The sequence below is a fragment of the Cupressus sempervirens genome, chromosome 1 (assembly GCF_028749045.1).
Source record: "Cupressus sempervirens isolate cs-2001-9-10 chromosome 1, ASM2874904v1, whole genome shotgun sequence".
Taxonomy (NCBI): Eukaryota; Viridiplantae; Streptophyta; class Pinopsida; order Cupressales; family Cupressaceae; genus Cupressus; species Cupressus sempervirens.
This window is the reverse complement of record NC_143118.1, coordinates 700,743,542-700,768,967: the sequence shown is the minus strand read 5'-3', so window position 1 is coordinate 700,768,967 and position 25,426 is coordinate 700,743,542. Positions and strand designations below refer to the sequence as shown.

Genomic DNA, 25,426 nt, shown 5'->3' with positions numbered 1-25,426 from the left:
ATATATATATATATATATATATATATATATATATATATATATATATACTCACCTATTATGCTTCTAAATCTATGGTTGTTGGTATAGTAATTAAAAAGGCCAAATATCAAAACTCAATATTTGTGGAGTCAAAGAAACTTACTGTAATTACTTAGAAATCCAAACTTAAGTAAAAATTTGTCACTCAAAATCAGTACTAACAACGACTGTAACTTCATTCCAAAATAAAGAGAAATATCTAGATTTGAAAATATGTTCATACAAATATATCCCATTCAAAATATAAGGAGAAAAAAACACCCATAACAAATCCCTAGCATGAAGGAGCCAATAACCAATGGATCAAGATTCCTTCATACAAACCTCAAACTTCACATACCTTTTACAGTTGATGCATACATCAAATTCATGTCATAAAATCAATTATAAACTCTTTCAAGGAGAAATAAGAATTTAGGCATGAAAAATCTCCATTGATCAAATCCTCCAGATTTCCAAGAGTAGCCATTTCCTTACTCTATTCATCTCTGTTCCTAGCCACAAATATTTTGATTTTGTGTGATTTTGAATCACATATATTGTATAAAATTATTTATATTTTCGAAGCTATCATACTTTCCATTTTTAGTGCATGATAAATAGAATCTCTCCATTGATTTGGAAAAAACAATTGAAAAAATTAGATATCTATTAATCTAGAATGGAACCATTCCATTAGCTTATTAAAAGTAAATTGAATAAATATACAAATCAAATCTAGAAATGATTTTCATTTATCTAAATAAATGAAAATAGTTCATGCTTCATGAATGTTAAAATATAGTCTTTCCAAATGCACAAAAGGAAAGATAATTCTTGATTAAGTAGTTGATGGAATGGGTAGGGCCCGTAGGGAGCGAGGTTGTGTCAGCTTATTCAAGGGGGTCTATGAAAGAGGGAGGGGACCTCCTCGATTCTTGTTGTTCCCTTCTTATATATGCCTGAATGTTGCACCATGGAGCATGCATCCATTTGGGCTGGGAGGGGTACTCCATCAAAGCGATTTCCCCTCATCGATCGCCTATTAAGAAGAATGCAACATAGTTTTAACAACAAAGAAAAAAAAAATCCCACACACATTTACCCTACAAGTGTCTCAAATAAAAACTAATCAAACTTCTAATATATATCGTTATTCTATTGAATCTATGGTTGATGTTCAAGAGCTCAAATATATGGTAAATGCAATCATGCAACATAATTAGATTGCATCTACCTCTTGCCATTGCTCCAATCAACTTATGACCATATTAAAATTAAAAAGAAAGATCATCGTAATAGTTTTAAAAAATTCGAAAATGGAGGTAGAATAACTCATAATTTGCAACAATAATGCAATATCGAGCAGCTGTGAATCTGTGTGTTAGATTTCCTATATAAGATGAGAAAACAAAACTTGTTAGTAAAAGTATGGATGTTGAAAAGAATTAGAATAAGAGGAAATCAATTTAAAATTTATTACTGTGTGCAAATATTAAGATAAGGATATGAAAAACTTGCATCAATAAAAACAATAAAATCACTTACACATTTCCAAAAGATGTCTGCAAATAAAATGTGGCTTGCAAATGGAATAATCAAATTGAATGAAAACTATAGGCACTGCTTGATATAAAATCTTGCAAATGTCCTGATGTCTCCACTCTCCTGTTGTTCCACTACCTTGCGTGAACAAGCACGTGGACGGCCCGATTGAGCGTTGAGCATTCCATTCAATTCCCATCTATGTGGACTGTTACATTCACTATGTTATTCATCAGAATAGAAATCAGTGATTGTGCAGACACTCCTTAATCTTTCTTAAATAGAAATTAGGTGACTGAGTCATTAGTATTAATTAACTATATAGTGCTACAGTGTAAGCATATATGATTCTATTTTAAGTTTATTTGACTTCTTTCTTAAGCCAGCCATCTATATTCTTTATTATATGCAATTGACTTCCATTATTTTTAGCTTTTGACACATACAATCGTGAGAATGTGGCCTATTTTTGTCAAATAGAATCTTTCCATTGATTTGGAAAAAACAGTTGAAAAAATTAGATATCTATTAATCTAGAATACTAAAGGTTTCTTTTTTCTTACAGCGGTTTTTTTTTTACTTCCTATAGGGGTATTATGCCATTGTAGTGTTACGCCTCTCAGTGTAATTAAAATTTTAAAAAAAAAATAATACAATGAATGTTAAACATTCAATTATTATTAACTATTTAAATAATAGTAATTTTTTTTTATAACATAAAATATTTAATATTGAAAAATAATTTTATAAGAAATCCTTCTTTACTAAAAATAAAAATGATTCATAATCATTTCACATCCACAATTAAAGCCAACAAATCTACCTAATTTGGAAAGGTGCCAAAAAAAAATTATTTCTTTTACATTTGATAGGTTAGTAATACTATTATCTCATCAATCACTACACTTTGTAAAAAACTGAATTTTTTTAGAGAAAATTGAATTTTATCCTTACAAAAAATGGGATTGACCGATCAAATGAAAAGTAAATAAGAATTATATATTTATGAAAAATAAAAATAGAATATGAACTCTAGAAATTACTTTAATTCTTTAATATAATTGATTGATTTAATTGTAGAATTAGATTGAATGATTATAAACTAATAAGTGTATCATTCAAATAGAATTGAAATAGGTTTTTCCAATTGGATACATTTCTCCGTTTGTGGGGCTTATCTCTTCAGTCAATCTACACAGTCGATTCTGTCGTGATTCACGAGTTACATAGTTTGACATGGAACTGCATTTGTTTTGCTTGAAGTCAATCTACCCAGTCAATTCTGTCACGACTCATGAGTTACGTACATTGACAGGAAACTGGACTAATTTTCTTCGAATTCTTTTTCCAGGTAAAGAGTACGCAAAATCGTTTTTTTTTTTCAAATTTTTTTCATTTCATAATATTTGCAAATTGAGTTAAAATGTGTTGTATTTCCTCAATTGTAAACAACCTATTTTGAAAATCCTGTTTTTTTTGTATGTTCAAATTGAAGTATATTGTTTCAAATAGGTCACTTTTGGGAAGGGAAACTTAGAGATATTAAATGTGTATATTTCATATTTTTCTTCCATGACTCAACTAATTTCCTATTAAGGTAATTTTGTGAAATCCATCCAAAATCTCTTATCTTTCAGCTAATTGTCCATCTATAAAGCCCAAGTGCAGAACATGAAAAACTTGTATGCAAACCTTAAGATCAAGTATGCACAAATAATGCCTAAGTGCAAATGATTTGTTTTTTTTCAAAAAAATTCATAGTTAATCTTTGGATTTATACCTAAGGCTATAATGATAATATTTATCATCTTTTCTCGGTTTAGGATACTCTTTGAGAAAGATATATTCTTGATTTTTTTTTAAAAATTAAATGTTTTTAATATTCCATGAAGTGGATTTGATAAAGTTTGTCTTAATATTGGGTTTTTAATTAGGGTTTAGGTTGTTCCATGTATAGGGATAATATGGATGTTCCTAAATTGGAGTGTTGTGAATATACATATTGTTTGGAATTCCCTTTAGAGTATTATCCTTTTATATAATTTATCATTACATATATTTAATGGTTTTGATCTTAAGGGTTATATAACCTATGTGTAATATAGGCAAGTAGCCCTAAATAGGGGTTAAGGAACTAAGTGGTTGCTAGGATAACCTATTAACAAGCTTATTAATCAATAAATAACCTAATAAATAAAAAAGAAGGTTGGTGTACACTTTGGAAAGATAATATTGCTTCCTAAATAGCTCTTGTATAGACTAGGGATGGGAGTGGGAGAAACGTTTGATGAGATAGATATGACTAAATTGCCTTGACCTCATGAAATATTGTTTGGATTCACATGAGTCCTCCTTGGAGGTTGGGATCCAAAGAGACCACCAAGATAACCTAAGGGGTGAGGGATATGTAATCAAACTCATCTTGTTACAAACTAGGGTTGTTGTTGCACTAAAAGATCAACTTGTCAATGCCCGATAGACCACTAGACTTATAGAACACAAGAGGTGGTTAAACCATGTCACAAATATTCAAGGGAAAATTGGTGGTTAGTCCAACAATCTCCCCCTTAGCGTTACCCGAGGAGATTTGAACCATTGACCAAGCTTTGATACCACTTGTTACAAACTAGGGTTGTCATTGCACCAAAAGATCAACTTGTCAATGCCCAATACAACCACTAGACTTATAGAACACGGGAGGTTGTTAAACCATGTCACAAATCTCAAAGGAGAATGTTGGAGGTTAGTCCAGCACATCCTACTGGTGCTACTTGGAGGTAGGATTTGCATTCCCTCTCAATATTACCATAGGACTTTTCTATTAATTCTTTGAAGTATTCTACTAACTTTTTACTCTTGTTAATAAAATACCTTATCTTTGGCTTTATTTATGGTGTGATAAATCTTATGAGGATATTGGCAATACTTAATACATATTCAAGTGAAGGTGGATTCTATGACCAAAGACTTTGGTCAAAATTCCTTTTTCTAGTATTTTAGTTCAAATTGATCTTTCAATATTTTTACCTTATAAGGTCATTCAATAAGATAATGATAGATCTTCATATTAGTTGGTTGAATATATAAGAGAATTTTTATTTTCTAAATTTATTTTTTCTACTAAGAATTTATTTGTTGACTGAATCGTTAGTGCTTACATATAACATTTCTAAATTTATAGAGAGTAAAAATCAAATTCATCATACTAGAGAGTGTACAACTCACCAGTTTGGTTTTTGCATATCATTGTATCTTTAGTTCAAATTCTAGTTACCATTATATCCATTTTATCTTAGTAATGTTTAGTAGAGTTGTTTTCAGTCATAGCTCTACAAAGTTGTGTCAACCAAAGAAGTACCTCTATAATTAGAGGTTACACTTCAATTAGAATGGTCCAACACCTTGAAATTTCTTCTAATCCCCCACATAAGAAAGGAAGATCTTAGGAATTCCAAACCTATGAATTTTCCATGCAAATGATGAATTAGAATTACATGGTTTTCACAACTTTGTCTTAATCTTGCTACATTATTTTATACAAATTAGACAACATGTAAATGATATTTAAATAATAGTAAGATTTTTAAAATATAATATATGTTCAATCATCCAATTTGAAAAAAATATATATATTTTCAATCAACATTTTTTTTAATTAACCCCTCAAGAATGAAGAATACCATATAAAATTTAAACCATTTAATCAAGCCTTTAAATTTAATAGAAATATCATACTTGAATTTTTCTAGTTTTAAGTCTAATGGATTTCGCGAGCGTGTGTGTGTGTGCGCATGTTTTGTTCAAGTTGTGTTAGGGAAGTGAATTTTTGTTTTTAAATAGATCTACCAAATAAATCATAACTATATTTCTAATTTTTTAAATTATATTTTTAAATTGATATACCAAAAAAATCATCACTATGAACATATCTAAAATAAAAGATATGATTACAAAAATTAGTTGTAGCAAATAAGTAATAACTACTCATGAAAAAAAAGGATGCACTATGATAAAGAATGGAATCAAATAGGTACAACATTATGAACCAAGAATAGGATTGTGTGTGTTTGAGGAAAATCTGCGGTGAGTATCAACTGTGGATGATTGGTCAAGACATAATCATTTGTGTAATCATATTGTTTAGCTTCTTCTCATGTTTTGAGATGAACCATTTTTAGGATGGATGACATGTTATGTGTCTAGAGATATGCATTATAATGTATTTGGATGGGTGCAAATTTTAGCATGTGACACACATCCATTAATTAGTTATATTAGGGCATGCGAAATGATTTTGTATTTAATTATACTATGATATAATTAAATCTTTGTTAGGACCATATTTATATTTTATTATTAAGAGGTGTATATAAAAAAGATGATTTTTAAAATAAGGTTATGTGTGAAGGATGATGTGCTTGAGATATTTTAAATATAAGTGGTGGGGTGATTTCTTCCATAAAAAAATGTTATATTATGTTACCTTAACTTGCATATTTACTATAGTTTTAGATATATTAGATACAAAGGTATCTTGACACAAAAATCATATGTTGTGTCAAAATACTCATGAACTAAAATATATATCAAACTAAGTTCTCACTTGAATTCTACATCTTTGTCACTTTGAGAAGTATATGTGAAAATAAAGAGTGCAAAAATATCAATACATTCTGAAATATTGTACTTGTTGTGGGCAACATGTACTATTGCATTCACTTTCTTCGAAAATTGATTTGATTTTTACCAATCACCAACAACTATTTTTTCATAGTTGACATATTTATGAAGTTTCTTAATTTATTTATGAATTTATATATTGTAAAAATTATTTTTCACCAATTTGATTGGTTGATTCCATTTTGTCTTATAGAACCCATTTTCTCAAAGGTAGTTCCATAATTCATTTTCTTCGGCACGATTTTAGGAGATGGATTAAGAAACTATATTATATTAATAGAAAAGATATACTAAAACTAATAATATTATTAAATATATTACACATTTAAAAAATAATCACTTACATATATTTATATTTTTAATCAATCTTATCAATCAATTATTTTTTAATATTTTTAACTTAATATGTTAATAGTTTAACTATCTATTACAATCTATTAATTCAACTACTATTTACAGCAAGTACTAGGCACTATGTGGCACTTGTTTAGTATTTGTATCTCACTTCTACTAATTTTCATTAATATCTTCAATTTAATATTCTAATAATCATATTTATATACAATTTCCACTGTACAGTTACACAAAAAAAAATAGGATAAAATAAAAATAGACTATTAGAAGCAAATATTTATTTAAAAATAATAATTAAAAATTCAAAACATATATTATGTCAAACTGGCAATACCATGTATGAAAGAAACTTCATCTATCTTTACTTTTACCATTACCATTTCAGATTCCTCTTGCTACCAAAAGGTGACTTGGCAACCTGTACAAGAAGATAATAGGAGATTATTGGGCAGGTAGAGGATTGGGTGAGAGATTTTTTGTAAATCAAATTCAAATTAAAATTAAACCATAGTTGAGTCTATCATTGTCACTAGCACCGTGAGTGAGAGAGGAGTCAGAACATTGACAGAAAATAAAATGGAACAAAAACTATTAGGGGACACACAACAGCCACTCAAAGTGTCAACACTTCAAGTGTCTTGGTTAAGCCTGACAACAATAATATTTTATTAGGCATGGTTTGAACCTGCGACATCTAGTTGTCTGAGATAATAATTATAGGAAAGTCACGTTGAACAACTCTATCAAGGAAATTTTCCCTCCAAAACAAAAATGGTCATATGATAAGGCAAAATTTTAGAGGAAAACTAAAAATAACAACAATAAAAAAAAAGGAACAAAAATACATACCTATTAGAATGTTGTGGCAAAAAAGACAGGTGGGCATCTAGAGTTGAGAAGATAATGGAAATGGTACAATACTAAAGCCCAAGCGGTTTGAGTGAACAATAGAGAAGTTTAATATTCATTATATAAAGTACAAAACTCAAGTGATTTGACAACCTCCCATGCTGTACTATTTTTAGGAAATCAATGATGAATTATAGAAATTGAAAGACAAGATCATGTTTCATCTGCTGCAATGGGTAAGGAAAAATGATAATAAAGAGATACAAGTTGATGTTCTCAATGAATTAACAAGAAAAGACCATGACTAGTACTCTGAGAAAAGACCATGACTAGTACTCTGCCTAGGATATTATGAGTTTTCTCCCAATATTTTATAATAGTAAATACATAAGAAAGGTTATGCCAATAAATAAAAACAAATTTTAAATCTAGAAATTCATTTTAATAGATAATAATGAAACAACTATGATATAGAGGGAATATTTTTCATTTTCCACAATTTTCAAATACACCCAAAAATATTAATTCTTCGCTTAGAAAGCTATGATTAATAAATTTATAAAAAAATTAAAAATCTAGCATGAGCATTCCTCTTTTTAGTTGAAATAATAAATAGAGTTACATTAAATAATGTTATATTCTTGCATAGGATTTGCATTTGGTCCTCTGATGTAAGCTCTAGAAAAATTGCTTCTAAATCACAATTACATTGACAGATCTTTTTTATTGTCCTTTTTATATTATTCTTTAAACATTTTACAATTTTCTATAATAATAAAAAATATTAAATACATCATACTTTTCACAATACCAAATTATGTTCATGATTAATTAAAACCACCTATCGTCAATAAGGGAGATAAAAAGTTTGTCACACTATCAAATTATGTTGACAAGCAGTCGGTAGGAACATAAATTAAACAAAATCTTTGATAGAGCACGAGTCCTTGTCTTTTGTCAAAAATGATACATTGATTTGGTTACAACTCTAAAAACTAAATAGGAAAAAGTTTGAAAGGGTCAAATATTGATTGTATGCTTATGATATTAAACAAATGTTTATCTTTTAATAACTAACAATATGTGTAAGGTGTGGATTAAATTTGATAGTTTTAACAGTTAGAATTTAATAATTTTGATTGAATAATGAATATTTGATTAAATATATTAAACTAAAATAAATTATATACAATATTTAGTTTAAATTCTATGTAATGGATTTTACCATGCAATAGATGAAATAAACAACTTATTTAAAATGATTTATCTTTAAAAAAATGTTAAAGAAAGAAAATTGGAAAGTGAGCTTGGTCCTCATGATTGATTTGATTTAGAATATTTATAAATATTTATATCCATGTTTTCCAATTATCTCTTATATTTCATAGAATAATACCCTACAAGCATAATCTAAACTTAAATATTAAATTTAATAGAAAATATTTTATTTCAATTTGACATAAATCTATTTTAAAATATAATAAAATTTTATAACTAGAAGAATAAGAATAATGTATTCCAAAATGTAATTTTATTCTTAATGGACACACGTGATCTTGTTAGTTTAAAAAATGAAGAACTTTGTAAATATTTATTAGAATTATACATATTATTATTATATTAAATCTAATAAATTTTATGTAATTTCATAAATTAACTATTTTTTTATTAATTAATTTTATATTTTCATATGTAAATAAAAAATTGAAATTGCATATTCACCTTTCTTTGTTTGGTCTATATATTTTTCATAAGGACTACTAGAATTCTAAAACTTATATGTATGTTTTTTTAATAAGTAAAAATTTTAGATTATACAAACAAAAGATTTATAATCGTGTATATTTGGTGCTTTATTTATTTTCTAAGATATTGTTGTAAAAATTTCTTTGATCTATCAACTTTTACTAAAACTATTAACATTCTATAAGTTCCAACTTTTTTTTTTTTTTTTTTTAAATAGATTTTTTTTTTTTAAAAATTATTTAGCTTGCAATTGAATATAGTATACAACTCTAGAAAGATTATTTGATATAGTAAAATTATAATTAAACCACAAAATTATTCAACAATTGCTAGGGCATATCAAATATGTTACTTTATTCTTAGTAATGTTATAATATAACATGGAGCATTTCTGGTGAGTAGTCTTGAACAAATTTCTTTTGGCGCATTCCCCACCTTGGCACATGCCCCTAAATGTCATCATCTCCTTCATCAAGTCTTCCATAGTGTGAAGGACCAATCTTCCTATGAGACTTGTTATTCACATTACCGTTTATTGTTGGTACACCCGCTACAGTCTTGTAGGTTCAAGATTGGATATTTTTGCTTGTAACACTTGGTGTAGGGCATGCACTACAACCACATAATGTCATTACTTGTATTTATGTAGTCATACCATGGGGGACTCCACAATGGTGTTCTTCCATTCATTCTTTATTAATGATGTAGCAATGAAAGGAAAATGCAATCATATTAATGCTAACCTTGGCTACAATAGTTTCAATCCTCTCATGTCTAACCAGCTCATAAACCATTGTCTTGAAATAAGAATTAATACTTCAGTATAATATTTTTCTTTTAGAATTATTAAAAATGGGGAACAACAGAAACAACATATCAGCATAGAGAGCTAATGGTTGGTGGGTCGTCCCAGTTTCCTATACGGCATGGCTCTCTTAAATCATCAAGAAAATGGAATAGGAAAAGTTTAAGAAGGTTTAAGGCTCCTTTATAGAGTTTAAGCAAAAGTGTGAACTCTAGAGTAAGCGACAAAAAGTTAGTGGCAAATAAAACCTACAGAAAAACTTCTTTCCAAATTTTAGTACAACTATGAATGGTTAATATGAAGTCTAGCTTTAGAGTAATGATAGAAATTCATATGCTCCCTATATTAATAATTCAACAATATATTCATCAAATTTTCCTTAGCTTTATCCATTTATTGGGCCAAGCTTAACATGAGGAATCATGCACATGCCAATCTGGGGGAATATATATTATGTTTAAAATAAGGATATATAATTTAATGAGTGAAAAATTAATTATAAAAGTACCCTCGGCATAACTCAAGGAAACTCAAATTGGGTATATTGTTATCTAAGGCTATGAATATGTTTGAAGAATTTTTAGAAAGAGGAAAAACCTAAACAATAATTAAGTGCCATATCAATTTTAGATTTTGATAAAAGTGGAGTTTTAAATTCTTGAATGGTAGTAGCTGGTGGAAATGATCCTATGAAATGTTTAAGAGCACTATGTTGGAGCAAAATGCAGTCAACATTTCTTAAACAATCAAACTTTCTAGAGCTCTAACATATGACAATTTAAATATTCTACTCAACAAGAACATTTTGATAATAACAACCAAATTAAATTCAATCTATCAAATTATTTGCTACTGATAAAACATATTGTTTAAATTCCAAGTGGTAAGTAATAAAGAGTAATTGGGAATTTGGAATTTTTGCCAATCTCTAGTGATGGTAGCGCTAAGTTTCAAGAAGACTCCTTCCAAACAATGCCACTTTTTCATAATTCTTACAGTGGATGAGATGAGCTTTACTTCTCCTTTAATTCAATTCCTATGTTCGTTTTCCTTCCCTGTTCAGAGTCAAAAAACAATCACTCTAGACAAGAATGCTTTCATCATGGTTCTACAATGCAATCAATTTAATCAATAAAAATTAGAATTTTGTGAGTGCTAACTTCCATAAACAAGCATGCAAATTGACATGTAGCAAGGCATGTAAAGAAGCATGAAAAATGACATGTGGCCTAAGTTCTTCATTTATTGTTATTTTCTAATGAGAAAATAAAAAGACTACTAGGAAAAATAAATGGTGCCAATAGAAAAATAGTAATAAAAAATCAAAATTAACTTTGATGAAAAATTTACATAAGATCTTAGGTTAAAATTGTTTGCACAATTTCCAAAAAACAAACTCATTGTTTGAGAGCAACATGAAAACTATAGTCTCCTATCTAAAAGACAAGGACTAATAAAATATCATCTAATAATGCGGAGGAGATTGAGTTTCTCCTATAGAGTATGAACATTTGATGTTGTGCATGACTATTTTTCCTCTAAACGTACTAATTCTTCCCATGTATATCCAAAAACATCCCCTCATACTGATGTTCTTATTTTTTCCACTTAACTATTAAATTCTTCAACATATTTGTTGAGTACATCTGATCATTTTAGTTTTATTTTCTGAGTCTATTCAATCCCCACATTTGATTGGGCAACTTATTTACTCCTGCAGTTCTATATTTATACTCTTAAGAGGTGCATTGATTCAATCGCGACTCATGATAACCCCCTTCCACATCGCAGTACACCTAGTTTTCTTTGGTATCTTATCTATTCTTATAGGAGGTAGCATTATCGACACACTTTCTATTAATTAATATCAAAGCATTAGTGTTGATTTTACATTCCCCTTTCATATTTCAATCAACTTTGTTACTCCCTTCTTCAAATTTGAGTCCTGGAAATGATCATAGAACTGCATGCAGAGACAATCAACCAATAGAATCATTATCGAGCTAAAATACATACCATTTAAGTAACAATAGAAGGTTTTAAAAAAATATAAAGAAAAACCACCAAAGTAACAGATCAGTACAACATTTTTTTGTTGTGTCATAGCTCTGCATCAACTACCCATTTGGATCTATTTTTTAGATGCCAGCAACAACAAACACCATCACAACCACCATCAGTTAGCATGAAGTGTGAGTGACCATTCAATTCTATTAACCAGATTTTAACATAACTAACAATCACATCTTAGTGTGCAATGGGTATGCTAGATAGATATGAAATGTCACCTTATCCCCTTCTCATCCTCTATCTACATCATTTTCTCTCTATCAATCTATCTTGCCATCTATATATTTTCTCTCTCTTTCTATCTATATCTCCCTCTTTCATTCTCTCTTCTTTATGTATACATTAATATCTTACATATCTCCCCTCTCTCCACATCTTCCTCTATTTATCTATCTATGAATATCTATTAACTATTTGATCTTGATTTGTGATCTCAAATTTCTAATTAAGTATCACTATTCAATTATCTGAATGTTCATTAATTAACCAAGAACTCTCTTTTTTCCTTTTTTCTTTTTTTTTTTCTTTTTTTTTTGGGGTTGGGGTTGGGCGGGGGGCGGTGAGGAAGGAATTTTCTAGCAACAAAATTAGGAGAAGACTCTACTATAGGAAAATTTGTGCATTTAATGTAAGGCAATGATATTTTATTAGGCGTGGTTTGAACCTGTGACATCTGCTTCTCTGAGATAACAATTATAGGAAAGACTCATTGGACAACTCTATCAAGAAAAATATGCCCTCCAAAACATATATGACAAGGGTCAGGATTTAGAGGAAAACTAAACATAATAAAAACCAGAAAAATGGGACAAAAATCTGTACCTGTCATAATGTTGTGGTAGAAAGAGGGGTGGGTATCTAGAGTTGAGAAGATAATGGCAATGGTACAATACTAGAGTGCAAGTGGTTCGAGTGAACATCATAGAAATTCAATATCCATTATCCCAACTGCAAAACTCAAGTGATTTGGCAACCTCCTACCCTCTACTATTTTTAGCAAATGAAACATGAAATATAGAAAGTGAAAGCAAAGATCGTGTTCCATTTGTTGCAATGGCACCTTTGTTAAGGGAAAATAATAATAAAGAAATACAAGATAATGTTCTCAAAGAAGTAACAAGCAAAGACCACACCCTGTCTAGGATATTATGAATTTTCTCCCAATATTTTTTAATAGTAAATAAAAAGATAGTCCTACATCAATAAAAAAAAACACAAATTTTAAATATAGAAATTTATTTAGATAGACAATAATGAATCAAGAATAATTTTTATTTTCCACAATTTTTAAATACACACAAAAATAGTTTTGTCCTTCCCTTAGAAAGCCATGACTAATAATTAAGCCGATAGGCTTCTCCTATGGAGCGAAGGCTCCAAAATAAATGCACTCAGTGTCTCATGCACAGTAAGTTGCCTCATGCCTCCTTGTTATCCTACCTTTATCACTTGAAGCGGCCGCCTATGCTTTAACCATTAATGGTAAGACTCGCTCGGTCAAATGCCCTTAGAATATTAGGGCTCGGTAAGTTGTCTAAGGCTGGGGTCCCATGGGCACTCGCTTGCTTAAAAATAGAGTGGGTACCGCTGAGCTTTTTTAGGAACATTTAAAGGGAAGCGGTCTCATGGGCATTACATATAAATCTACTTTGAAAAATTAGCTCCTAAATTGAAGGAAATATTAAAAATATAAATTGTTGTTTTTAGAATTTTTGGCAGAATGATTTCAATTTGGAGGGAAAATGAAGGGTAAGTTCTTGCCAAGTGGCAGAATTCTTCCCTAAATAGTAGGGGCTATTTCCAGCCCCCCCCCCCAACCCCTTTTGCATCTGCTCAACTAAAAAGTAGGGGCTCCTAGTTAATAGGAAAAGATTCCAAATTAAGCTTTAGCCCCCCCAAAATATTATCATGGGACCTCCAACTCCTTAAATATAGAGCCCAAGCCCCCCCAATGGAACCCAGGGTAAGCTCCCCAATCTCTAGGAACACGCCCTATTGCTGGCCTAAAATTCTATGGCACTTATGAATTATAGATCCAGATCTCACGCTAGTTGAACCATCACTTTTCCAAAGCACCTCCCCACCACTAATGGTAGCACAGTTTCAGCAATGAAAACAAAAGCACCTCGCCCAGTGGTATTTATACCTATTCCAAATCCAATTAATCCATTTGTTGAAGTGCAAAGGCTTGTTCTAGATTGATTTTGATACTAAGGACCCAATTGACTGTTGAATTTAACCCCTGCCTGTAACACTCAGTCATATGCGGACTCCTTCACATGCACTGGGTGTTTGAACGTCTCTCGTTCATAATTATAGCCACTCTAGTTCGAACAATGAATGTGATGTTGATTGTTAATGATGGAATTTATTTTCAAAAATCATAAAATACTTAATTTTTATTTGTTTTTTCAGTTTCAATTTTTTTTCCTATTTTTCTAAATGGAGAAATCTTCAACCAGATCTCTATTCTAATCAGGATATGATGGCGTAAAGCAGAGACAGAGGATAGTAGGTCTTTGAAACAAGCGGCTCTCCTCTTTACCCTTTCTAGGGGGGATACCCATTTCATCATGTTAATTAATCAGCCCACCATTGCAGCTAACTATTTCTAAACATTTGTGATGTATTTGGTTATAAATGTTGAACGTTGATTTTTAGAGTGTGTTTGACGAGATTGTATTTGGTTATAAACATCGAACATTGATTTTTAGAGAGTGTTTGACAAGATTCTCACAAAGGCTCCCAAATGCTAGCTGAGGCTGGACAAGATGATAAAACCGTTGTTTGAGTTCCATGATATGGAATTCAACGAAGTGTCATTAAATTCGTGGGAAATATTTTTGTCCTTCCCTTAGAAAGCCATGACTAATAATTAAGCCGATAGGCTTCTCCTATGGAGCAAAGGCTCAAAATAAATGCACTCAGTGTCTCATGCACAGTAAGTTGCCTCATCCTCCTTGTTATCCTACCTTTATCACTTGAAGCGGCCGCCTGTGCTTTAACCATTAATGGTAAGACTCGCTCGGTCAAATGCCCTTAGAATATTAGGGCTCGGTAAGTTGTCTAAGGCTAGGGTCCCATGGGCACTCGCTTGCTTAAAAATAGAGTGGGTACCACTGAGCTTTTTTAGGAACATTTAAAGGGAAGTGGTCTCATGGGCATTACATATAAATCTGCTTTGAAAAATTAGCTCCTAAATTGAAGGAAATATTAAAAATATAAATTGTTGTTTTTAGAATTTTTGGTAGAATGATTTCAATTTGGAGGGAAAATGAAGGGTAAGTTCTTGCCAAGTGGCAGAATTCTTCCCTAAATAGTAGGGGCAATTTCCAGCCCCCTCCCACCCCTTTTGCATCTACTCAACTAAAAAGTAGGGGCTCCTAGTTAATAGGAAAAGATTCCAAATTAAGCTTTACCCCCCCCCCCAAAATATTATCATGGGACCTCCAGCTCCTTAAATATAGAGCCCAAGCCCCCCCAATGGAACCCAGGGTAAGCTCCCCCATCTCTAGGAACACGCACTATTGCTGGCCTAAAATTCTATGGCACTTATGAATTATAGATCCGGATCTCACACTAGTTGAACCATCACTTTTCAAAAGCACCTCCTCGCCACTAATGGTAGCACAGTTTCAGCGATGAAAACAAAAGCACCTCGCCCAGTGGTATTTATACCTATTCCAAATCCAATTAATCCATTTGTTGAAGTGTGAAGGCTTGTTCTAGATTTATTTTGATACTAAGGACCTAGTTGACTGTTGAATTTAACCCCTGCCTGTAACACTCAGTCATATGCGGACTCCTTCACATGCACTGGGTGTTTGAACGTCTCTCGCTCATAATTATAGCCACTCTAGTTCAAACAATGAATGTGATGTTGATTGTTAATGATGGAATTTATTTTCAAAAATCATAAAATACTTAATTTTTATTTGTTTTTTCAGTTTCAATTTTTTTTCCTATTTGTCTAAATGGAGAAATCTTCAACCAGATCTCTATTCTAATTAGGATATGATGGCGTAAAGCAGAGACAGAGGATAGTAGGTCTTTGAAACAAGCGGCTCTCCTCTTTACCCTTTCTAGGGGGGATACCCATTTCATCACGTTAATTGATTAGCCCACCATTGCAGCTGACTATTTCTAAACATTTGTGATGTATTTGGTTATAAATGTTGAACGTTGATTTTTAGAGTGTGTTTGACGAGATTGTATTTGGTTATAAACGTCGAACATTGATTTTTAGAGAGTGTTTGACGAGATTCTCACAAAGGCTCCCAAATGCTAGCTAAGGCCGGACAAGATGATAAAATAGTTGTTTGAGTTCCATGATATGGAATTCAACGAAGTGTCATTAAATTTGTGGGAAATAGTTTACATGCAGTTTACAGCTGGTCTTACTCCGGCCTCTACTCATCTGCTCAATCTTCCTAGATTTACTTTATCTTTTCCAACCCGGGTAACTATCCTTTCAAAAATAAGTTTATACCTCTGAAAACCGCCGTATTTTTAGCAAAGTGCACATTTTAGTCATTTACAATTATGCTCAATTGCATTGATATTTATGAAAACTATACAATTTCCACCTTGTGTTTCGCAGCATAAGAGACATTTTTTTTACTCCTCTGCTTTGCATGGTGCGTAATTAAACTTTTCATTTTTAATGTACTATTGGACCACCCAAAACATCATACTTTCTTGACAAATAATACTATATATCATCAAAAAATTATGTTTAACCCTTTCCTATTGTATGCAATTTCATACAATGATAATTTTCTTAAATTACACTATCGACTTATCCGTTGAACCTCTCACTGATACAAGTACTAGTTTTATTAAAAAAGAAATTCCACCATGAGTATTGTCCCTTTCAATTGACGTGATGGAGGAACTACATCATACTTTTCATACTGCCAAATTAAGGTTATGATTAATTAAAACAACCTATAGGCAACGAGTGGAGGAAAAAAGTCTTCCGAACAATCAGATTATGTTGACAACCAGTCAGTAGGACCATAAATTTAAATTTAAATATCATCTGATAATGCTGAGGAGATTGAGTTTTCTCGTGTAGAGTGTGAACATTCCATGCCGTGCACGACTACTAAATCCAAAAACATGTTTCCACACTACTAAATCCTTCAACATAGGTACTTGTGAATACATCTGCTCATTTTGGTTGTATTTGTCGAGTCAGTACCCACATTTGATTCAGCCGTGACTCACGATAACCTTTTGCACACAGCAGTTTTCTTTGGCACCTTATCCGTTGTTAATTAACTTCAGATTAAGAAAGCTTGAGCGGGTTGTTGTTATCCTCGACAGAATAAAAGGTCTAGTCCAGTGTATTGTTCTTCCCAACGAAACATTCGAGTGTAACGACCTGTGTAATTTGTTTGCTGTTGTTTATTTCCGTTAAGCCATGAACAAGCTTGGAGGTACGTTGGTAGTCGCGGTCGTAATATTAGGTTTGATCATTCACGTCTCCACCCAGAGCAGCAACAAATCCGATCCTCTCGATATAGTCTTTTTTCAGGTAAACATGAATACTAGCACAAAAGCTAAAGCTGAGAAATGTAATGGATTTAATAATTATAATACTAATGTATGAGGTGAATTGGCAGGGCTTCAATTGGGAGTCATCGAAGAGCAGTTCATGGTACAACGTACTGAAAGGAGCCGCAAAGGAGATTGCAGAGGCCGGTATAACAGATGTCTGGTTTCCCCCACCTTCGCAGTCCGTATCTCCACAAGGTAAGACTAAGAAACAATCCTTACTTATGAAACCTGTAGGTATAACTAGTCGTCTGTGTTAGAAGATGAAACCTGTAGGTATAACTAAAGTAAAGAAACATTTGATTGAGCATATTGCAGGTTATCTGCCGGGGAAACTGTACGATCTGGACGAATCAAAGTACGGAACCTCCTCTGAGCTGCGTCAGGCGGTGCAGGCGTTTCACCAGAACGGAGTGCGGACTGTGTGCGACATAGTCATTAATCACCGGACGGGCTCAAAGCAGGACGAGAAAGGAGACTGGTGCATTTTCGAAGGAGGAACGGCTGACGAAAAGCTGGACTGGGGCGCGTGGGCGATTCCGGTGAACGACAAGCCGTACTCCTCCTGCGGCTCCGGCAAGGCGGACACTGGAAACGACTACGAGGCTGCCCCCGACCTCGACCACACAAACCCACGCGTGCAGCAAGAGTTGACGGACTGGATGAACTGGCTCATCTCCGACCTCGGCTTCGACGGCTGGAGGTTCGACTTCGCCAGAGGATACGCCGGGAGTTCGCTGGGTATGTACGTTCAAAACACTAACCCCGCTTTTGCCGTCGGAGAGGTGTGGGACACTCTCAGTTTTGGAAACGGAGGTGAGAATGCTCACCGGCAGAGACTCGTCGATTGGGTTCACTCCACCGGTGATCGCTCTGCTGCTTTCGACTTCACTACGAAGGGAATTCTGCAGCTTGCTGTGCAGAACAACGAACTCTGGCGTTTGAAGGACTCCGACGGAAAACCCTCCGGCATGATCGGCCTCTTGCCGGAAAAGGCCGTTACGTTCATTGACAACCACGACACGGGGTCTACGCAGAAATTGTGGCCGTTTCCTTCTGATAAACTCATGCAAGGATATGCCTACATTCTCACTCACCCCGGAATCCCCACCATTGTAATTGCTTCCTTTTGTTTTTCTTAACCTTGTATTGTTACTTAAATGGTATGTGCTGTACGCTCTGATAATGATTCTATTGCTTGATTGTCTCTGCGTGCGTGCAGTTCTATGACCACTTCGAGGATGCCAATTTGAAGGAGGGCATAAAGAAGCTGATTGAGATACGAAAGAGGAACAAGATAAAGGCCAACAGCGCGTGCAGCATCGTAGCGGCAGAGTTCGACTTGTACATGGCCAAGATAGAGGAAAGGGTCGTTGTCAAAATCGGGGCCAGGTTTGATTTGGGAAACTTCCTCCCGTCATCAGCTTTCCAACTCGCCACATCCGGAAACGATTATGCCGTCTGGGAAAAGAAGGCTTAAACTTCTACCCACTTTCTCTAATTAGTTAAATAATTCATTGAATCTAGCTACTCTATATCCCATCGATAATATGCTATTTTCTCCATTTTTCTTGCTTATTGCTCTAGTTATTAATTATATATACCAATGAAGCTAATTATTACTTTGTTATATTCCATTGATAATCTGTTATATTCTCTACTGTTCTTGCTGAAATTCAGTTAAAGCGTTTTTTTAAAAGTACAAGAAGAAATTCGATCCGAATTAGAGAATCACGAGTTCTACTTTAATAGATCAGTTAAAAAATCAGAAAAGTTTTTAATTGTTTACTATATTTATCGCATCAATTAACATTTTGCAATGCAAACACACAGCTGTCGAAAATGACATTTTTGGCGTTGTGTGAATCTGTGATGGAGGAAACGTTTATTCCTTTCATACTTGACGAGCTAATCTATCTTGTGGATACGGCCCGTGGATAAGAACGAAAGATTAAACAAATTAGATTTTAATTTTCAAATTTTTCCTTTCTCGGCATGCTTTTGGAAAGTAGACAATGCGATTCAAAGATTTGAAAGAGGAAGCATCTACTCAATTTAAGCAAGAAGAAAAAAGGAAATAACTTACTTTAAAAGTTAAGATTTGTACTCCTACTATATCCAAGATTGAATGGAAAATCCAACCCTTTGTGAGTTAGTATGAGCATACTCTACGAAACCTCTTCTAAGTCGGGAAATGCAGTACAGAGTAAAGTATCTCCGCCATGAAATATTGTTTGATCCAAGAGAAATAGAAAAATTATGACATTTAGGGCCTGTTTGGTTGTTGAAATAGGAATAGAAAATTTGGAATATGTTTTCTATTTTCCATTTGGTTTGTCAATTGGAATAGGGAATAGGAATACATATTCCCTTTTTGCCTCTAAAATGTGCTTATATGCATTCCAAAAAATATTTGTTATTGGAATAGCCATTCATATTCCCAATATGCAATCCTATTCTCCATTCCTATGCCTTCAACCAAACGGGCACTTTAGATTTATGATTGGATGGAATTGAATGGAACATGAGAAAAATAAATATGCCTAAAAGGTTTAGAACATGTGATCAAGCCCCTGGGCAAGTAATAATATTCATTGATCTATTGAAGGTTTTCATGATAACCTTTTCATCAAGATTGAACATGTAAGGTCGGTCTCTACAGTTATGAATGCAATGGTATATATTATAATTAGTACTTTACCCAAATGAAGTGCAATGGGTACATCCATAGATGTTTGATTTGAAAGCATATATGAAGTTTTAGATAAAGTAAATTTGAGAATATAAAAGTGTTGTTCTCCAAACCTCTATTAGAATAAAAGTCATTCTTGTAAATAAATCATTTATTTTGAAAGAAATAAAGTTACATTAGTGTCCTATTGTATTTTTAGTTCTTTCATGTAGAGAACTGTGGTTTCGGAACGCAACCTCAACAACCAATAATAATTTTTTAAAAATTAAAAATCGCTTTCTCCTTCAAAATATAGTTTGTCAAGTTCCATGCATTTTAAGTAGTATATTTATTATATTAATTAAATAGTTGTTTATACATTTTGATTGGATATCTCTCTGCTCACAAATAGTCAAAGGTTTAATTTAAATATTACAATGCAAGAGAAGGTGTGATGATCCATGACAGTTATCTGACAAAATAGTTGGTGCATATTTTGCGGTACCATTGAGGGCTATTGTAGAGGAAAACCACACTAAGTTCTTGGGGCTTTCAACCTATGCATTCTAACGATAGTCTGTACCACTACTCTTGCTACTCTTGCTACACCAATCTCTATTGTCCACCCATACCTTTTTCTTTTGCTCTCAAAACCCGCAATGTTGATAATGATTAATTCAACTTGAAGATGAAGTTGATAGTTGTGAAAGCCCTTGCATGAAAAGATAGTGTGTAGAGACAATATATGGACAAATATTGCGGTAAAGAATGAGAAGACTATATTCATTAATGTGTTATCATGCTTAATACAGACAACACTTTTGTGTAGAACACAAATGAGTATTTTTTTCAATGCTAACAATATTGTATTATCTTTACCAATCCTTGTTTATCTGGTAAAATAAAATTATATAGTGGGTTGATATTTCTAACTATGTTTTACCTTGTTGTCCCTTTTCAATGTACTTAGTCAGGTTCTTTGATTTTTTCAAATATTTTCCTCATTCTGGAACTCTTCAATTCATGTCAAATTGTAAGTCCATGCCTGTGAACCTTACTCATGGAATTTGGATTATTTTGTGCAATCCTTAGAAAAAAGTGTCCCATTGCATGATGCAAGAATTGAGTTGTTGGAGAAACAATAGAGATGGTAGAAACAATTGTGCTTTTAGCTTAGTCCTGCCATGTGGTTTTTGTGTTGGTCCTTGTTTCTATTTTCCAGTAGTCCTTGGTGGGATGTTGGTTGTCTAGGTGTGTTGTTTCTCTTTTCCAACACTATTTAAGCTAATATAGTTTAAGTATTATTTTGTAAAGAATGTTGGAGTTTAGGATCCCTTGCAAAAACTATATTTTAACCCTTAATCAAAAACATTAGAGCTGCGTTCAACAAACTTAGTCTCCAAACTTATGAACATATGAAAGGTACTTCCCACATAACATTAAGTACCCACCTTATGGACACACAGTTCTTAATCAAGAATATGCATAGAGAAAGATCGAAGAGTAGTTCATGGTATAACATACAGAAAGGAGCCACAAAGGATATTACAAAGGCCGATATAACAGATGTTTGGTTTCCCCCACCTCCGCAGTTCATATCTCCACAAGGTAAGAATAAGAAAGAGACCAGTCACTTACAATATCCATACTCATCTATGTTAGAAGATAAAAAGTGTAGGTATAACATAAGTAAAGAAACATTTGATTGAGCATATTGTGGGTTATCTGCTAGGGAAACTGTACGATCACGACGATAAACTCATGCAAGGATATGCCTACATTCTCACTCACCCCGAAGTCCCCACCGTTGTAATTACTTCTTTGTATTTTTTCTACTTCCATTGTTACTTAACTGGTCTATGTTGTAATAAAATTTATAAGTCTATTCAGTGACTATCTATGTGCAGTGTTATGACCACTTCGAGGATGCCAATTTGAAGGAGGGCATAAAGAAGATGATTGAGATACGAAAGAGGAACAAGATAAAGACCAACAATGCTTGCAACATCATAGTGGCAAAGTCAGACCTGTACATGGCCAACATTGACGAAAGGGCGGTTGTGAAAATTGGAGCTAGGTTTGAATTGGGAAACTTCCTCCCATCTTCGTATTTCCAATTTGCCACATCAGGAAACAACTATGTTGTCTAGGAAAAGAAGGCTTAACTTCTACCTACTTTCTCTAATTAGTTAAACAAATGAATGAATCTATTTGCTTCATGGCACTGGCTAATGGCCGAATATTTACACTGTTATAGCGAGTGCCACGTACATGTGGTACTAACTAAATAGTTGAATATTTGCACAGTACCACTACATGTCCATAGACCTATATGACCATCCCTTCACTACATTGGCTGAACATGACAGAAGTTGTCATGATCGTATTTCTCTTGAACTACTATGTGAATGTTTTAAAGTTTTCCCATGAAGATAATTTATTTATATCTTGATTTTTTTTAATCTTGGAAGTTTTAATCGTTGGCCAATTTTACTTTGTATTCCATCGATAATCTGTTATATTCTCTATTGTTCTTGCTGAATTTTAGTTAGAACATTTTTTTAATAGTAGAAGAAGAAATTCAAATGGAATCACACGTCTCATTGCTCCAAGGTTCTAAATCATGTGTTCTACATCTTTAACAGATCGGGTAAACAATTGAAAAAGTTGATTATTGTAATTCTCTCATCAATTCTATCTTATCTATATTCCTATTGCCCTCCACTTTAAATTTTAATAATTTACTATTTTTATCGCATCAATCAATGTTTTTTGATGCATACAATTGTCAAAAATTATATAATTTGGCATTGTGTTGAACCTGTAATAGAGGAAACATGTTCTCCTTTCATACTTGACAAGTTGAAAACTCTTTTGCTTATTATGAAAGAAATTAATTATAGGTAAGAAGCTAAGTTAAAGGGGTTCTGATGATCAGGGGATCTATCTTGTCGATATGAAGTTGATTTCATTTTTTAATGTGCTTTTTGAAAGTAGACAATGTGATTCAAAAATTTAAAATAGGAAACATCTACCTAATTTAAGCAAGGAAAAGGAGAAATAACAAAATTTGGAAGTTTAGATTTGTACTTTTATTATATATAAAGATTGAATGGAAAACCCTTTGTAATTTATACTCTGTTGAACCTCTTCTATGTCGGGAAATGTCACACAAAGTAAAGTTTCTCCAATGTGAAATGTCATTTGATCCAAAAGAAACAGCAAATTATGATTGCATGGAATTGAATGTGGCATGTGCAAAATGAATATGACTAAAGGATTTAAAACATGTGATCAAGTGCCTGGACAAGTAATAATCTTTAATCATTTATTAGATTTTCATGATAACCTTATCATCCATACTAGACATTTACAGTTCAAACTCTACAGTTATGAATACAATCTATATGTATTATAACTAGCACCAAGGAGTACACGAATAGGTTTTTTATTGGAAAGAATAAATACAGATATAATAATTGAGGGAAGCATATAAATTTGATAATATATGACTATGTTAAATTGTATAAGTGATTCATGTAGACAATAGTAATGTATGAAATCATGTATCACAATTTGACTTTTGAAGAATATCTCATACCTATCATTTGATGAGCCTAAGGGACTAAATAATGAATGGCAATTCACAAGGAACAGCACTTCATGAAGGTTTTACAAATTAGGTTTCAAGTATGAAGTGAGTTTAACCATGGGGAAAACTCTGTAGTTAGAGGTGGGGTAGTAATGAGATGGGTAACCTCCCAAAAAGTCTTGGTGCTTCACCTATGTGAACATTACCTAGATCCAATGATTGTGATTGTTCAATTCATTCTCATGAGAGATGGGTTATGTAAACCACTTCTCATTAAACATGGATCAAAAGATCTTATATTCAAGATAAATTCCACAAAAATTTAAAGAAAATATAATATATTATATCTAATTAATTATGAAAAATGTAGACTCTTGGTGGGCCTCAATGTTATTAGATCAACACCTACATATGGTAGAACTAATTTTTCCTTTAATAATTTCAAAAAAATGTAGAACTAAAAATTTACTTATACATTCTAATAAACGAGAGATTAATAGAAACATATTTTCACTTCTATATCTTCTGTCAATATATAATTGTCAACTCCACTTGTTTAAAAGAAAAACAAGAAAGAAAGAATAAACTTCAAACTTCACTTTTATAGGAGGTATGATGGGAAAGGAGGAATGAATGTTTCATGCTAACTATTTATAGACTCAAATTTAAACTAAACTTTCATTATATCTTACCTTTAAAAAATCATACATAAAACATAGAAGATTTTATTATCACTATTAAGCTACATTCTAATATCACATATTTGTTAATTAAAGAAATAAAATAAAACACTATAAACTTCTATTCAATTGCATGTTAAAACTAATAATTCTATAAAAGAAATAGAAATATAATATCAAATTCTTTTCAAAATAACATTTTGCTCACACTTTCTTATTTCATTAAAAAATAATTTATAATCTTTACAATAATTATTGCTAAATTTGTTTCTATGTTATGACATCTATCATTTTAAGTAGATTAAAAAAAAAAAAAAAAGTAACTAAATAATAATTTACATTGCTCACACAAGAAAACCGTCCTTTGAGAGCTTATATTTGAGCTTCTTATATAAGATAGAGGAAGATGCATGGCACTTTTTACTCAAAATAAGTTCTCTTCAAATTATAGGTTTAAAGAAATAGATCTAAACAAGTCTCAAAAGAACTTCCTTTCCATGCTATGACTTAATTCATAGTAATCATAAATCATAAGATCAATAAACAACTTAACTAATTTTTTATTGTAATTCATGAAAAATACATCATCACTAACACAATAACAAATTAATTTCCTATGCTTGATCACTAACACAATAACAAATTAATTTCCTCATTTGCAAGATTCATAATTTAAATGCAAATGAATACAATTAAATGCTTAAAACTATTTTTAAAAATTGATATAATTTTTTTAATAATAAAATGTTATGTTTCACCTATATTTATTTGCAGCAATGATAGGAAAATAAATAAATACATCAAATTTGAAAGATTAGGATTCCGTTTGTTTATTACAAGAATAGACTTAATAAATA

The 25,426-nt window shown here is 32.0% G+C and overlaps 2 protein-coding genes across 2 annotated transcripts; both read left to right on the top strand.

Annotated features, from left to right (window-relative positions):
• The first annotated feature begins 17,429 nt into the window (after positions 1–17,429).
• Positions 17,430–19,256, top strand: LOC149579874 (alpha-amylase-like). The gene is made up of 4 exons (XM_089787532.1): positions 17,430–17,606; positions 17,695–17,824; positions 17,945–18,741; positions 18,849–19,256. The coding sequence occupies exons 1-4, from the start codon at positions 17,493–17,495 to the stop codon at positions 19,104–19,106; spliced, it is 1,299 nt and encodes a 432-aa protein (XP_089643658.1). The 5' UTR covers positions 17,430–17,492; the 3' UTR covers positions 19,107–19,256.
• Positions 19,257–21,778: 2,522 nt separating this feature from the next.
• LOC149579873 (alpha-amylase type B isozyme-like) lies at positions 21,779–22,447 on the top strand. Its single transcript, XM_089802662.1, has 3 exons — positions 21,779–21,905; positions 22,030–22,106; positions 22,205–22,447. Exons 1-3 carry the CDS (start codon positions 21,779–21,781, stop codon positions 22,445–22,447), a joined length of 447 nt encoding a protein of 148 aa, XP_089658788.1.
• The last annotated feature ends 2,979 nt before the right edge of the window (positions 22,448–25,426 follow it).

Bases quoted from the DNA above. Each gene is read 5' to 3' on its own strand.
- LOC149579874 (XM_089787532.1), top strand. From the start codon at position 17,493: ATGAACAAGCTTGGAGGTACGTTGGTAGTCGCGGTCGTAATATTAGGT. The intron at 17,607-17,694 runs GTAAACATGAAT...GTGAATTGGCAG, and splicing joins TCGATATAGTCTTTTTTCAG to GGCTTCAATTGGGAGTCATC. The intron at 17,825-17,944 runs GTAAGACTAAGA...AGCATATTGCAG, and splicing joins GCAGTCCGTATCTCCACAAG to GTTATCTGCCGGGGAAACTG.
- LOC149579873 (XM_089802662.1), top strand. From the start codon at position 21,779: ATGCATAGAGAAAGATCGAAGAGTAGTTCATGGTATAACATACAGAAA. The intron at 21,906-22,029 runs GTAAGAATAAGA...GTTATCTGCTAG, and splicing joins GCAGTTCATATCTCCACAAG to GGAAACTGTACGATCACGAC. The intron at 22,107-22,204 runs GTAATTACTTCT...ATCTATGTGCAG, and splicing joins ACCCCGAAGTCCCCACCGTT to TGTTATGACCACTTCGAGGA.